The 15,931-nt window shown below is 45.9% G+C and overlaps 1 protein-coding gene across 6 annotated transcripts in view; it reads right to left on the bottom strand.

The window, feature by feature from the left end:
• Nucleotides 1–15,931, bottom strand: part of LOC137521841 (chloride channel protein ClC-Kb-like) — a 104,485-nt gene that overhangs the window by 20,424 nt on the left and 68,130 nt on the right. For all 6 annotated transcript variants that reach the window (XM_068241636.1, XM_068241637.1, XM_068241639.1 and 3 more), the window contains 7 exons: nucleotides 14,577–14,654; nucleotides 13,501–13,579; nucleotides 10,433–10,558; nucleotides 9,007–9,091; nucleotides 7,570–7,671; nucleotides 4,308–4,392; nucleotides 3,139–3,315 (listed from right to left, as the gene is read on the bottom strand). In XM_068241636.1, coding sequence (XP_068097737.1) covers nucleotides 3,139–3,315; nucleotides 4,308–4,392; nucleotides 7,570–7,671; nucleotides 9,007–9,091; nucleotides 10,433–10,558; nucleotides 13,501–13,579; nucleotides 14,577–14,654 — 732 coding nt within the window. The remainder of the gene's footprint in view (nucleotides 1–3,138; nucleotides 3,316–4,307; nucleotides 4,393–7,569; nucleotides 7,672–9,006; nucleotides 9,092–10,432; nucleotides 10,559–13,500; nucleotides 13,580–14,576; nucleotides 14,655–15,931) is intronic.

The raw sequence follows: 15,931 nt of genomic DNA on the forward strand, positions 1-15,931 counted from the left end.
CATGAGCCTGCAGGCATTTCGCATTAGTGTCCAGTACTTTGGCCAGAACATCCCCATCTCCCTAGAGCATGTCCTTTCACTGTAGTTGTAGAGATACTGGTTGATGACTTTCTCCTGTTGTAGCAGGCGGTTAAACATCAGGAGCGTTGAATTCCAGCGAGTCGGGCTATCGCTTTGGTCCAGGGCCGCACGAAATCACATCAGCACGACCTCGAACAGACCTGCCGGGTGGCCTGCCTCTGGGTCAGCCTCTGGCTCTGCCTCTGCCTGTTGTTTTGTCCATATCAGGGGGGATGAAGTGAAAGGTGTGCACTGACTTTGTGCAGCTGCCACACAGGTGCAGTTAACAGGTATGCACGGTCTGGTATATAAAACAGCGCGCAGTCACACAGGTGCAGTGAACAGGTATGCAGTGACTGGTATTACAAATGTGCAGCTGTCACACACACAGGTATCATGAACAGGTTCAGTGACTGGTATATAATATAACACTGCATGCGGTCACATTGGTATGTGCACTGAACAGGTATGCAGGGATTGGTATTACAAATGTGCAGCTGTCACACACACAGGTACCGTGAACAGGTAGTCACTGAATGTGCTGGGCCTGGCAGTGGCACCATAGGAATTACCAAGGGGCCAAGGGCCAGCTGTGACTGACTGATAGGGCTGTATATGCAACAAGTGTCTGTGGGACACACACACCAAAAAAAATAGATCACAAGAACAACATTAGCTCTCAAAAGAGGTGTTGAGGAGTGCTTTTTAGCAATAAGTATCAGTAAGGAGCAAGCTAACAAGCCTAACAAGAGCCTAACTAAGCTTTCCCTATGTCTCTCTATAGCAGCAGCTCTCCCTTCTCTAATTACTGCAGCCACACGAGTGAGGGAAATGGCCGACGCTGCCTGCTTTTTATAAGGGGGGGGGGGGGGCCTCCAGGAGGAAGTGGTAGCCTGATTGGCTACTATGTGTCTGCTGACTGTGATGTAGAGGGTCAAAGTTGAGCCTAATGATGTAGTATAGGGGGCGGGTCGAACTCGCATATAGTTCGCGTTCGATCGCGAACCACAGAAGTGTGCGTGTTTGCGTTCGCATGGGAACCATTTGGACCATCTCTATGCCTAACCTTAACACCTCCCCCCCCACACACACACACACACCTAGCCTTAATTTACCCATTCCTAACTTTAGCCCCTTAGGACCCCTCCTAGTCCCTACACGCACCTAACAGTAAAGACCGCCGCCACCTAAACCCTGATGGTTTTCGGCAGCAATGCTATAAATGGTAAATAGCAGCTATAAACAGTAAATAGTGACTATAAACCTTGGGAACCTCCTGGCTCCGAAATTACTGCTTATAGCCGCTAATCACAACTTTTAACTTTGTCGCTCGTGGCGGCACGGCACTGTTTTTAACAGTGCCTTTCTACCTGTTGCTTCACTGCTGGAGACTTTTACCCAGAAGTCCCAACTGCCCCTCTTTTGAAGGGACAGTCCCTCTTTGGAAACCCAATCCCTCTGTTCCTCTTTCTTCCTAATTTGTTCCTATTCCAGGACTCACAGGACTCATGTACAGATCTATGTAAATATATTTATTTTTCTACTGAAAAAAATGTGTTTAATTGAGTCTAAACTTTATTACCATCCATTAAAGAGACACTGAAGCGAAAAAAAATTATATAATGAATTGGCAAAGAAAATATTCTCATACTTTTATTTTCAGGTATATAGTGTTTTTTCTAACATTGCATCATTCTATAATATGTGCAGATTACACAACACTCAGCATTCAAAATGAGTCTTTCAGAGCAGTCTGTGAAATAATGAACTCTTCTCTAGCAGAGAAAAAGTAAACAGTTCACTTACAGTTTAGATAATAAAAGTCAGATAACGGCCCTCTCCACGGATCGCTGGAAACCAGTCTTATCACCCGAACTGTCGGATTTGACGTGCGAACGACTGAACGACGGAACGTTCAAACGACGGGTCGTTCAGAAAAATCCGACGTGTGTATGGGCCTTAACTTAGTCGGAGAGCTTAATGGCTTGTTTGCATAGAGATAACAACTGGAGTTTCTCAACTCTTCCTGTACTGGAAACAATTAGACTGATGTATCTGATCTTAATGTTTTATTTCTTAGCTATACTACACATACAAATCATAATATCATAAAAAAAAAATTCGCTTCAGTGTCTCTTTAAATGAATATATTTCTTATTGTCAATTGTTAATATGAAGGAAAATGCACCAGGATAGAAAGGACCAGTGTAGTTTCAATTATAAAATAACACATTTTTCCTATGAAATCTTTATGGTATGCGTGACTAGGGGTGTCACGCCCCTAGTGATCAGGGGTGTGGCAGGGGTGTGATCAGGGGTGTGGCAGGGGTGTGGCTTAAAGAGAATCTGTATTGTTAAAATTGCACAAAAGTAAACATACCAGTGCGTTAGGGGACATCTCCTATTACCCTCTGTCACAATTTCGCCGCTCCTCGCCGCATTAAAAGTGGTTAAAAACAGTTTTAAAAAGTTTGTTTATAAACAAACAAAATGGCCACCAAAACAGGAAGTAGGTTGATGTACTGTATGTCCACACATAGAAAATAAATACAACCATACACAAGCAGGCTGTATACAGCCTTCCTTTTGAATCTCAAGAGATCATTTGTGTGTTTCTTTCTCCCTGCAGTTCTCATGCACTGAAGTTTCAGACTGCTCTTTTTTTCTCCTGCAAACAGCTTTGCCATTGTCTGTAATTCTTCAGTATGTGAAAGCCCAGCCAGCTCAGAGGACGATTTATCCAGCTTGTAAAAGATAAGAGAGAAGAGAGAAGCTGCTCTAATCCTAAATAATAAACAGGCAGTGTGCAGAGGGGCCTGGAAGGGGGAATTCATAGCAGAACCACAACACTGAAGAACTTGGCAGCCTTCCAGACACAGGCCGACAAGTCTGACAGGGGAAAGATACATTGATTTATTACAGAGACTGTTATAGTAGAAAGTGCTGCAGTAAGCCAGAACACATTAGAATAGCTTTTGGAACTTGTAGGATGATAAAAAACAGGATGCAATTTTTGTTACGGAGTCTCTTTAAGTCTCCCTCTTTCTTATATCAGAAAGTTGGGAGGCATGTTTTTACCTTCATAATGATGAAAAAGGCCAGCGTGCCAAAGATGGTGAACTTTGGGTTTGCCCATTCCAGCCACAGATTGGAAGCATCCACCCCCGAGGGCGGCCATTCAGCTGATGCATTCTGGGAAATAGTCCACCACGTGCGATTATCGAAGAGAGAGACCAACAGCTCCTTCATTGTCAGCTGAACCAGAAGAGGAGACAGAAAGAAGAACAAGATTACTACAGTACAAGTATGACTGTAACTCTCCCTCCAGCCTGTAGGTGTCACTGTCACATTATCTACACTGTACTTTACATCAGATTTCTTCTAGTACTTGTGTTGTTGTTGTTGTTTTCTTTGTGTGTCCTTTATTTGTATGGGGTCCATTGTTAATCATGTAAAAAATCCGAAGACATAACAACAAAAGTTTTTAGGTAATACTTTTTAAGATTCACTGAGCAAGATTTCTTCGCAAGCTTTCGGGAACTTCAAGTGTCTTCTTCAGGCATGATACAGAACTGGATCAGTGTATCTTTAGGTGAATTTAAAGTGAACCCGAGATGATAGTGAAATGGACGCTGCCATTTTATTTCCTCTTAAACAATACCAGTTGTCTGACAATCCTGTTGACCTTCTGGCATCAGTAGTGTCTGTGTCACAACCCTGAAATAAGCATGTGGCTAATCCAACATGATTGTATTAGAGACACAGGAACAAGGGGACAGCCAGGCAACTTGCATTCTTTAAAAGGAAGTAAATATGGCAGCCTCCATATCACTCTCCCCTCGGGTTCCCTTTAAGGGTACATATATATAGTTTTATTATGCTCAAAATTGAAAAGATAAAGATTTTAGGTTTGAAGCATTACCTTCATGAAAATGAAAGTGGACCTGTCACCTGAACTCTTGCAAAGGACAGAAGGAAAAAATAATCCCCCTCATCTGTGATTAACTACAAGTGTAATTTGATATCTCAGCTGACTGCCTTGGCAGAGCAGCTAATTGGTAAACACAGGATGTCTACCTCCATGAAAGCAGGAAGTAGACACACTGCTGAATTATTGCAGGATTTGTATTAGTTGTAACCAAAAAAATTTTAGACCCTCATCTTGGGTGCAATTTAGCCTAGAAACTGCCCTGTGTAAATATTTAAAGCCCCCCAAAAGAAAACAGAATAAAGCCTATCCTACTCACCCGGGAGGCGAGGAACTGCCCCCCAAACTGCGGGAACGTAATGGAGGCCAGGAGAATCGCCACCAGCGCGGAGTAGATGGGTTTACTGAGGGGAGACATTCATTCCACAGATTACATGCAAATAATATGCCATTTATTACTTTACAGGTAACAACAGGTGGATCAATAACAGATCTAATCAAAAACGTTCTACAATATACTAAGTGTACCTGAACCATTAAACGTGATCTCTGTGCAGAATAGGAAAAAAAAACGCTGAAAAACCTGCACCCCTCCCACCCAAATTTTACGATTGACAGAAAATGAAATATAATTACTTTTGTACCTTTAATGTAGCTGTGAAGTAGTGATCATGTGACTATCCCGTCTACTTCTCTCAGTTACTGACTTATCCACAGCCACGCCCCCTCCTCTGGCTCTGCTGAGGGTAATGAATTACCCAGTCAATAGGCAGCTCCGCTGCCTTAGTTTTAAGGAGGGGCAGGGGGTTACCTCTAAGGGCTTGTTCACACTAAGGGCGCTTTCAGGATTTTTTAAGCGCCAGCGATTCCGATCCACTCACCAAAGCGCTGTCTGTACCATTAATGAGGCGATTTGCCTCAATGGAAAGTATTGGGAAATCGCAAAGCCCTTGAAAAACCGCTATGTATCAGTAGCGTAGCTGGAAATGACTGGGCCCCATAGCAAAAAAAATGTATGGCCCCCCACCCCCACGGACCTCCCACTCAAACATTCCCCACAAAATGCAACCAGATTGTCAGCAGATTTCCCCACAAAATGCAACCAGATTGTCAGCAGTTTCCCCACAAATTGCAACCAGATTGTCGGCAGATTTCCCCACAAATTGCAACCAGATTGTCGGCAGATTTCCCAACAAATTGCTTCCAGATTGTCGGCAGATTTCCCAACAAATTGAAACCAGATTGTCGGCAGATTTCCCCACAATATGCAACCAGATTGTCGGCAGATTTCCCCACAAAATGCAACCAGATTGTCGGCAGATTTCCCCACAAAATGCAACCAGATTGTCGGCAGATTTCCCCACAATATGCAACCATTGTCGGCAGATTTCCCCACAAAATGCAACCAGATTGGCGGAAGATTTCCCCACAAAATGCAACCAGGTTAGCCATACAGGTGCCACTGCGCCTCCCCCCCCCCCTCCATGTAGGTTAGCAATATGGGTGCCATTGCAGCCCCGCCCCATGTAGGTTAGCAATATGGTGCCCTGGGGCCTAGCCACCACCCCTTTATAGGTTAATATGGCGGTATAGGTGGTGGTGGTTCGTCAGAAACTCTCCCCCCAACCCCCGGCCCCCTCAGGTCCCCATCCCTGGTTAGTCCACAGCAGCAAGCCAGCCATACTTACACTCCTGCAGCTTGCCTCGCTCCCGCCTCCTGCTGTCACTCTGCAGCCACGGCGTGGGGTCGGGTCGCTCCTCGGGTGACACTCCAGTCCAGGCCTCCGGCTCCAGGGCACGCTTCTCCGGCTCCAGTCTCTCAGCAGCCACCATCAGTCAGTCCGCGGTCTGCTCCCTCTCCGTGAGCCGCGCAAGGCCGTCCTGACGTAATTCGCTCCTCCTCCTTCCTCCCTGGCTGGCCGCAACTATAGAGTAATAGTCAGGCAGGCTGCCAGGGAGTATCAATGCACGCCACTGGGAGTAGTCCCCCTCCTCACGTCAGCCACCAGTTAGCAACAAGGGGGGCCGAGGCTGGCCGGGGGGGGCCTGGGGGGACCGCTCTGTTATAATTATTGGGGGGGCTGGCCAGCATTATTTATAATTATTATATATTTTTGTTTAAAGTCCCCTCTCTTAGGTACGGGCCCCCTGTGACGTAGGGCTGCCGTGGGCCCCATAGAAACGCTATGGTTGCTATACTGATTGCTACGCCACTGCGTTGTATAGCAATTTCCCAAGCGTGTCTATGAATAAATACATTGTATTTATTCATTTCCAGGTGAAAGAATTCACTTCCTGACAAACAGAATTGATCTGCAAAAGCGCTTATAAAAGTGCTTTATAAAAAATTGCAACACACAGGTAGGCGCTGGCATCAGCGATTTCGATTTTAGATGTGAACAGGCCTAAGAATGGTCACGTGACCAACACATCATAGCTCTATTTAAGGTAAAATGCTAGCTTATTCACTGTCCATTGTCTTTTCTCTCCTGCTCATAGGACAGCACGCTGCTTTAAAAATTACAATAATCAAGCAGCAGGCCTGTACAGCACTTGTTGGTCAAACCATCACCCTAATTATCTATCATCAGCAATCGTTTCTTGACCTCTGTCACCACCAAACTCCTCATCCATGCCCTCCCCTAATTTCCCGCCTTGACTACTGCAATGCCCTTCTGCCTAGTCTCCCTATGACCCGAATAGCTCCACTGCAGTCTATCATGAATGCGGCAGCCAGAATTATCCACTGCTCCCATCGCTCCACCACGGCAGATCCCCTCCTTGAATCTCTCCACTGGCTTCCAATCCAGTCCAAAATCAGATTCAAGATACTGTGTCTGACCTACAAATCTGTCCACAAAACCTGTCCAACCTACATTTCTGATCTTACTCAGAGGTACACACCTAGCCGCTCACTCCGCTCTTCCAATGAACTTCGCCTAACCGCCCCCCCCCGCATCACCCAGTCCCATGCACGCCTCCAGGACGTCTCAAAAGCTGCTCCAACACTATGGAACTCCCTACCTCCACCCGTTAGAACAGCCCCCTCCTTCAACATCTTTAAGAAGGCCCTCAAAACTCACCTTTTCACTCTGGCCTACTATCCCTCACAAGTGCTCTAAACCCGCAGCTGAACTCTGGTCCCCTACCTTTCATGTCCCCACCTCTCCCTCTAGATTGTAAGCCTTCAGGCAGGGTCCTCCTTCTTTTGTGTCCTACGTGATCATGCACCTGCATTACTGTGAACCCATGCTATGCATTTGAGTGAACCTAACTTGCCTAATTTCCATGCTCCCATCCAGTGACTAACTAAGCATTGCCTTGTACACATACCGTGCTGCATGATCTGGTCTTTCTTGTATTCCTGTATTGTCGTATTGCTGAATGTCACCCCTAAATATTGTCTGTAACCTAAACTAATGTCCAGCGCTGCGTAATATGTTACAATAAATAAATAAATAAATAAAAATCATTAAGTACAGCAGAACACAGACATGCGTACAAGCGGGTGAGAAACAGATAAGCCAATTTAATTGTATCTCCTCTTTCAAACAGCCATCAGAAATGCATTTTCCACTTACTCGGCTGCCATCAGTTTGGAGGTGAATGGATTCCGCCGGACGTATCCCAGCAGCCACCGCTGGCAGAAGAGGTAGGCGCATCCCACTGTCCCGCAGATCACCCTGAAGTGAGGAACATTAAGAGGATAAATTAGTTACATTAGTTGGTGGGTGGAGTTAGTAAGTTTCTAAATATATGCACTAGTCAGGAAGAAAATTAGCACCTGGGGTTAGGGACTTCAGCCCCCCAACCATTAGTTTAAATTGATTGGGTACAATTGTCTACAACTGTTAATTCATATGTAGTAGCCACATCTCGCACCCAGCTGCCAGTGTTGGGTGCAAAATCTCCCAGCATGCACTAACATCCAAGACGCTCATCTCCCAGCATGCACTAGGACACTACATCTCCCGACATGCACTAACATCCAAGACGCTTATCTCCTAGCATGCACTAAGACGCTCATCTCTTAGCATGCACTAGGACACTACATCTCTCAGCATGCACTAGGACACTACATCTACCGGCATGCAGTAACGTCCAAGACGCTCATCTCCCAGCATGCACTAAGACGCTCATTTCCCAGTATGCACTAAGACGCTACATCTCCCTGCATGCACTAATGTCCAAGACCCTCATCTCCCAGCATGCACTAAGACGCTCATCTCCCAGCATGCACTAAGACACTCATCTCCCAGCATGGACTAAGACGCTCATCTCCAAGCATGCACTAAAACACTACATCTCCCGGCATGCACTAGTGTCCAAGACCCTCATCTCCCAGCATGCACTAAGACGCTCATCTCTCAACATGCACTAAGACCCTCAACTCCCAGCATGCACTAAGACGCTCATCTCCCAGCATGCACTAAGACCCTCATCTCCCAGCATGCACTAAGACACTCATTTCCCAGCATGCACTAAGACACTCATCTCCCAGCATGCACTAAGACGCTCATTTCCCAGCATGCACTAGGACATTACATCTCCCAGCATGCACTAACACCCAACTAAGACGCTCATCTCCCAGCATGCACTAGGATGCTAAATCTCCCGGCATGCACTAGTGTCCAACTTGCTCATCTCCCAGCATGCATTAAGACGCTCATCTCCCAGTCCCAGCATGCACTAGGATGCTCATCCCCCAGCATGTACAGCAAACATTTATGAAACTACCTTAGGGGACGGTCATTTTAAATCTTTTTTACAGAGGTTCTCAGGTCGGTTATCTTGATGTAACACCAGAATACACATCACAGAACCTCTACCTCTCTATAACGACCTTGTCAGAAGCCATTTATCACACACTGAGCTCCTGCAGAGTCACTCCCGTCAGCCCCGCGGGACGGTCGCCACCGCCATATCACAGAACGCATGGGGAATCCGGGAGATCTCTACTCCTCTGTATAATAATAGCTTCTATTACTGAAGGAATCCTCGTAGGATGTCACGCTCACCCCACAATCATGTAGAAGAAGGTCTCCGGCAGATCGAAGGGAAACGTGATCTTAAAGTTGGTCTTGAAGATGGCGGCAATTGTTTCTGTAGGGGGCAGACACCAAGGGGTTAATTTAATTTCACATCTCAGTCAGAAAATTCAGGTTACTCCCTGGGTACCATTTAATAAAATGATGCAAATTCGCAACCTCTGCAAAACGGCAACCATAGATTTACTAGATAAAAAACGTTTGGTGCCCTTGTGTGGCCCACAGTGACAAATCGAGAACTCCCAAAGTGACTCTTGGCCATGGCTAAGCCACCGGCGATATCTACAGCATTCACCAGCTAATAGCATGCAGGATATTAAAAAATGCAGTGATTTATAAAAATTCTCCCAGATATTATTGTTTCTCAAACACTACTTTAATATTCCCTTCTGTCTTAACAAAAGTACAAAAATTGCCACTTTCTTCCCCCCACCATGCAGAGCGGTGTTAGCCAGGAAGGTGGAGCGGACACACATGGGGCTCCGCCCCTGTGGAATACCGACACTCATGTGGAGGGCTCCACCCCTGAGAAATATCAGCACTCATGGGAGGGCTCCACCCCTGAGGAATATCGGCACTCATGTGGAGGGCTCCACCCCTGAGGAATATCAGCACTCATGGGAGGGCTCCACCCCTGAGGAATATCGGCACTCATGTGGAGGGCTCCACCCCTGAGGAATACTGACACTCATGTGGAGGGCTCCGCCCCTAAGGAATACTGCCGCTGATGTAGAGTGTTGCCTTCCCCTCCTCTGGTGCCTTTAAGAAGATGATGATAACAGTATTCATGACATATGTGAAATTTGAAGACCCTCACATATTATCCCCCTCCCAGGTAAACAGGTAAAATGGGTAATTTTTGACTTTTTATTTACTATAAAGGGTGCAAAAAGCAAAATACTAGATAATTCTGTCTTCATGCTTATTACTCTTCACCTGTATTTCTCTGTCTTCTGTTGTTCTTCTATGTTGTTTGCAGACCGCGGCCGCATGAGCCCTGGCATTGGCATATTTCAATTTCCAGCCAGTGATTTTAGTCAGTCCATTTATCAGAGGGACAGAGGGGTGAGCGAGTGCAGACAGTCGGACACTCCTCTCTCTAAACAACAAAGAAGAAGGACTGATCCTGCCGTATGAAGCAGGCACTGAAACTAGGCGCCCCACAGCAGCAATGTAATACTGCGTGGGGCGCATAAGAGTAATTCTGGGGTGTTTAACGTCGCCGGGAAGTTTTGAGGCAGCAGGGAGAGCGGTCATTCGGCTTGCCCTGTGCCCAACTCACAGGCAACGCGTACATACGTAGGCCCTGCAGTAACCTTTTTGGCAGCAGGGTGCATAACCGTATACTGTATATAACTGTCATGAGAAGGCAGATAAACCAGGTCCCAATTATTACCCTGTTCGCTGTTGAAGACCGCCAGCAGGCGAAACATGAAGGCTCCGCAGGTCGCAGCGAAGAATCCACGCCAATAGTTCCGTACAGCAAAGTGCGATGACATCACTTCCACGCTGAACAGCACGCCTGCGGCAATACAAGAGGCACAGCTTATACATCATTCTTGGTACAGTTACTGACGATTGCTTACCGCTGCGACTCTTAGGGCTGTTTCACACGAAAAAGGACAATAACAATTTTTCAGCAACTTTCTTTGCAATTGCAAATGCTGCAGTGTGAACGCTCCCATAGGGAGGTACCAGGGTTAGTACCAGCGACTGACAAATCGCTGGTACAAACCCCGCTGAATCACCCGCTGTGTGAAAGAGCCCTTGGGGCTCATTTCTACTAGGGATGATTCACTACTTTTTCCCGCTTGCAAATACGGACAGGGAAACGCAGCCTATTCAGATCAATAGGCTTCCAACCGTTTTGAATGGGGGAAAAAACATATATCATGCAGTAAAAAAATTGCAACATGCATCAGGGGCGTAACTAGAAATCACTGGGCCCCCCTGCGAAACTTTGGATGGGGCCCCCTCCCCCCTCGCTTTCTGCACAGGTAAACTGAGAGCCAATGTTATTCAATCGGCTAGCGCACACTTGAATGTGTTTTCCCCATGCAGATAAAAACAGACAGCAGTGAAGCACTGGAAGCATTTTGTCTATCAATTACATTAGCTTCTGTGATAAAACATGCGTGTTTTCACACATACAGACACACATGGTGTGCAGAAAACGCATACAGAAAACTGACAGACGAGTGTGTTCCCAGCCTCAGCGTATTACACTCACTCTGTCCATCTCTGATGGAGCAGAACTGGCTCTGCAGACTTCTCCAGCATCACTACAGTACAGAGTACTTGGGAAGGGGTAGAGAGGTTGGGGGCTGGGGGCTGTACACAAGACCCTGCTGAACACTGAATATGGACTGTCCTACAAATCTTTGTTTACAAAACTTTGTATGATTCCTTATCAGTGGTAGAGATGGGCCGAACGGTTCGCCGGCGAACAGTTCCAGGCGAACTTTGGGGGTTCGCGTTCGCCTGCATCAGGCGAACTTTTGCGGAAGTTCGATTCGCCCCATAATGCTGTATTGAGCAAAATTTTTGGCCTCCATTTCACTGTCAGCAGACATGTTATTGTCAAACACACTGCTTTCAGTGCTAGAGAACCCGCCCACCCTCCCTTCAAGCTAGGTCCTTTATACCATTTGACTCAGTTGTCTGGCTACACTAATTAGTTATGGGACAGCTGCTACACACTCTGCTAGGGAGATTTTAATTGGCCTCCCTCTACCCTTCTACCCTTCTACCTCCTACCGGAGGGAGGAGGGTCTCTTCTGCCAGGGAATTATACTATTTTAAAAACCAGTATACATCATACCATAGCTGGGAATACATACATGAGTATACATCATACCATAGCTGGGGATACATACATGAGTATACATCATACCATAGCTGGGAATCGAACCCAGATCTCACTGTGTGGTGGGCACGTCACCCTAAGCACTGTACCACTACAGAAGTAAGTGAAGCTAGCCTAAAATTTAACATTTATGCTCAATGCAATAGAACCATTAGGTTGCTTAAAGGAGAACTGTAGTGAGAGGTATATGGAGGCTGCCATATTGATTTCCTTTTAAGCTATACCAGTTGCCTGGCAGCCCTGCTGATCTATTTGGCTGCAGTAGTGTGAATCACACCAGAAACAAGCATGCAGCTAATCTTGTCAGATCTTACAAAAATGTCAAACACCAGATCATACCATAGCTGGGAATCAAACCCAGATCTCACTATGTGGTGGGCACGTCACCCTAAGCACTGTACCACTACAGAAGTAAGTGAAGCTAGCCTAAAATTTAACATTTATGCTCAATGCAATAGAACCATTAGGTTGCTTAACCACTTCAGCCTACAGCTTCGAAAATCTTATGCATCCAAGCAATGTTCACCTCCCATTCATTCGCTAATAACTTTATAGCTTCTTATCAAAATTAATTGATCTATATCAATTAATCAATTAAGCTTCACTTACTTCTGTAGTGGTACAGTGCTTAGGGTGACATGCCCACCACACAGTGAGATCTGGGTTCGATTCCCAGCTATGGTATGATGTATACTCATGTATGTATCCCCAGCTATGGTATGATGTATACTCATGTATGTATTCCCAGCTATGGTATGATGTATACTGGTTTTTAAAATAGTATAATTCCCTGGCAGAAGAGACCCTCCTCCCTCTGGTAGGTAGGAGGGAGGAGGGTGGAGGCCAATTAAAATCTCCCTAGCAGAGTGTGTAGCAGCTGTCCCATAACTAATTAGTGTAGGCAGGCAAATGGTATAAAGGACCTTGCTTGGAGGAGGGCGGGTCCTCCAGCAGTGATGTGTATTTTACTCAATTAGGTGTGGCTCCAGGTATAAGAGCTTTTGAAACATGTTTTCTATCATTTTTCCAGTTGATAGAATTTTTTTAAACTTTCAAAGTTCGCCTCCCCATTGAAGTCTATTGCGGTTCGCGAACTTTTTCGCGAACTGAACCTTTCGCGGAAGTTCGCGAACAGGGTTCGCAAACCTAAAATCGGAGGTTCGGCCCAACTCTAATCAGTGGCTGAGCAGATGCAGTCATTAGAACAATTGTGCAGAGAGCAGAAAGTTTTTTCTCTCTGTGCCCTTAGTTGTCAGTCTCTCAGGAAAGGGAAAAGAAACTTCTCCACCCACAGGGCCCCCTGCGGTTTCTGGGTCCCCACTTTAGCCAAATTAGCAAACTCCAGTAGATTGTCCAATATGCCCAGCCCCCCCACCCCCCGCCTTTAACTCTAAAGATGTCACCACCAGGGATACATTTCAGAATGTAAATCAGGGAGAGGAAAGATCTTACAATGGACAAACACTGACTAAATAATCTATAAGTGAATATTGTAAAAATAAATAAATAAGGGATTCTATTTATTATGTTATTAAACATTTCTAGTACTAAAGATAAAATAAAACAGAGTGTATTGAGGTAATGGCGTCTCTTCATACCGCTGATGGGCGCCCCGAATACCGTAGAGACGCCGACTGCTGCCGCCGCCACCAACATCTCATGGTCCTTGCTCCTGTTCTGCAGAGAAATTTCCTCATATTACACAGATATATCCACTTCTGCTCCTACAAATCACTGCTTCATTGTACATAGCAATGTGTAAATTGTATGACTTACATTTCTTATGCCTGATACACACCATGCAATTTCCCACCAGATCCATGGGTCGAATTGATTATTTTTGACAGGTCCGATCAAGTTTTCCGATCGTTTTTCCGATCACTTCTGCACAAAATCGATCAGGAAATTGCTAGAAAACTTGATTGGACCTGTCGTAAATTATCAATTTGACCTATTGATCTAAAGGATAGTTGCATGGTGCGTACCAGGCATAATGGAAAAGTGACCAGTAACATACACGGCTGGATTTCTATCTTGGGAAAAACCTTATAGGCACAGAATAATCAGTAGGCATGGTCGAAAATGGTGAAAATGGCGATTTCTGCTTCTGACAGGACTCTGCATTCTGAGAAGTGTTTCTACCATTTCCTGTTTTGTTTTTTTGAGGGGGGGGGGGGGGGAGCAGTTGCTATTTTTGGCAACAAAACTATTTTAAAAAATGTTTTTGCAGATTCCGCTATTTTTGCGAATGTACGCTATTATGCATAATCCGCATTTCCGACTGGCAACTGCAGTAAACTTCTGAATTCTATGATTGGCCTAATACTTTCAAGTCTTGCGATTGGCCTAAACATTTGGAGTCTTCGTACTTAGTATTGGAATTCCAATTTCTGGGGTACAATACTGATTCTCTGATTCGCTCAACGGTAATGCGGTATTCTGCGAAATTTTGCTTTGCACACCCCAATTTCCGCATCCACATTAGTAAATTATAAAAATGTCCTCTAGCAGGTTCACTCCCAGTAATGAAGGGTTTAAGGTTGTGCCTACTATGCCTATCTGGAAAAACGGCCCTGGATATACAGTATATGTGTCTATTTGTTATATCAGCTCTCTGATACACATAGGTGTAATAGCCTGTGAATAATCCTGGTGAGAAGCAGGGTGTCTGTACCTCATAGGCTCCAGCCACAGAGGACCTCATCCGCCCCAGATAGGCCGCAATCATGCTGGACAGATGGACAAAGGGACCCTGTGAGGAGGAAGGAGAAGGTCTGGTGATGAGTCGTTTATTAATAAGGTAGAAGCAACATTTGATTATTACCCCCTAGAATCCTGAACTGATATTTCCACCTTCTGAATCCATTTCCATTACCTAAAATAACTTATATTAACCTCCCTGGCGATACAATAAAATCGCCAGGGAGGCAGCGCAGCACTTTTTAATCATGTAGTTAGCCTAGCGCTAGCTACATGATAGCCGCTGTGCAGCGGCATCCCCCCACCCCTTCCGATCGGCTCCGGCGATCAGAGCAAACAGGAATTCCCGTTCAGAACGGGATTTCCTGTTTTGGCTTTCCCCGTCGCCATGATGACGATCGGGATGACGGCATCCACGTCATCGTGTCTGGGGGAGGTTGGCTAGGCTGCGCACGGGGTCTCGGGGGGGGGGCCTCTAACGCAGCGGGTAGCGGCGAATCGGCGAGGAGCGGCGGCGAACCACTTGTACACGCAGCTAACAAAGTGCTAGCTGCCTGTAACAAAGCAAAAAGTGTGGGCTGAGAAATCCTCCGGGGCGGCTTACCCCGAGCTCAGCTCGGGATTATCGCCCAGGAGGTTAATAACTAAAAACTTGGCTTCACATGTCGAGTGCCACCATACATTATTAGACTCGGCCTACAGATTAGATAAACAATTGATCTCTGATTGATTATTACTTCCCAGGTTACCAAAGTGACCCACCCAGCATTACATGATACCATCTGTAAGGGTGCCCATCAGGGCTGGTTCTCTCATGCAGCAAGGTGAAACATTTGCATCAGGCGCAGAGATTTCCGGGGCAGCATTTTTGTACTGTGTGCACCTTCCTGAGGAGGAATGGAGTGGCTGGGGGTGAGCAGTTTGTTTGTCACAGACTCACAGCCAGTCAGTGTGCTATTGTGTTGAGCTGCAGAAAGTCATGTGAGAACATTAAATGAAGCAGTGTAAATTGTCAGGTGCTGTGCGATCATTCCAAATCCGGGGGAGGGGCATCCTCACAAGTTTGCCTCAGGCAGCAAAAAGTTTAGAACCAGCACTGGTGCCCATACATTACTCAATTTTTGGCATCAATATCTGGTGGATTCAATCATAATGTTTGAATCTAGCAGATATCAATGCTGCAACGTGGTGAACCGGTCAATCGTTTTGATCAGTTTCTGGCCGAAAGGATCAATTGGGCAGGCTGGGAAATCTTGGTGCACGATGGAACAGTGTTTGCTTTGCCGACCACCGACGGACCAACGGCCAGTGTCCCCTCAAGTGTGTGTG

This window comes from Hyperolius riggenbachi, chromosome 6 (genome assembly GCF_040937935.1).
Source record: "Hyperolius riggenbachi isolate aHypRig1 chromosome 6, aHypRig1.pri, whole genome shotgun sequence".
NCBI lineage: Eukaryota > Metazoa > Chordata > Amphibia > Anura > Hyperoliidae > Hyperolius > Hyperolius riggenbachi.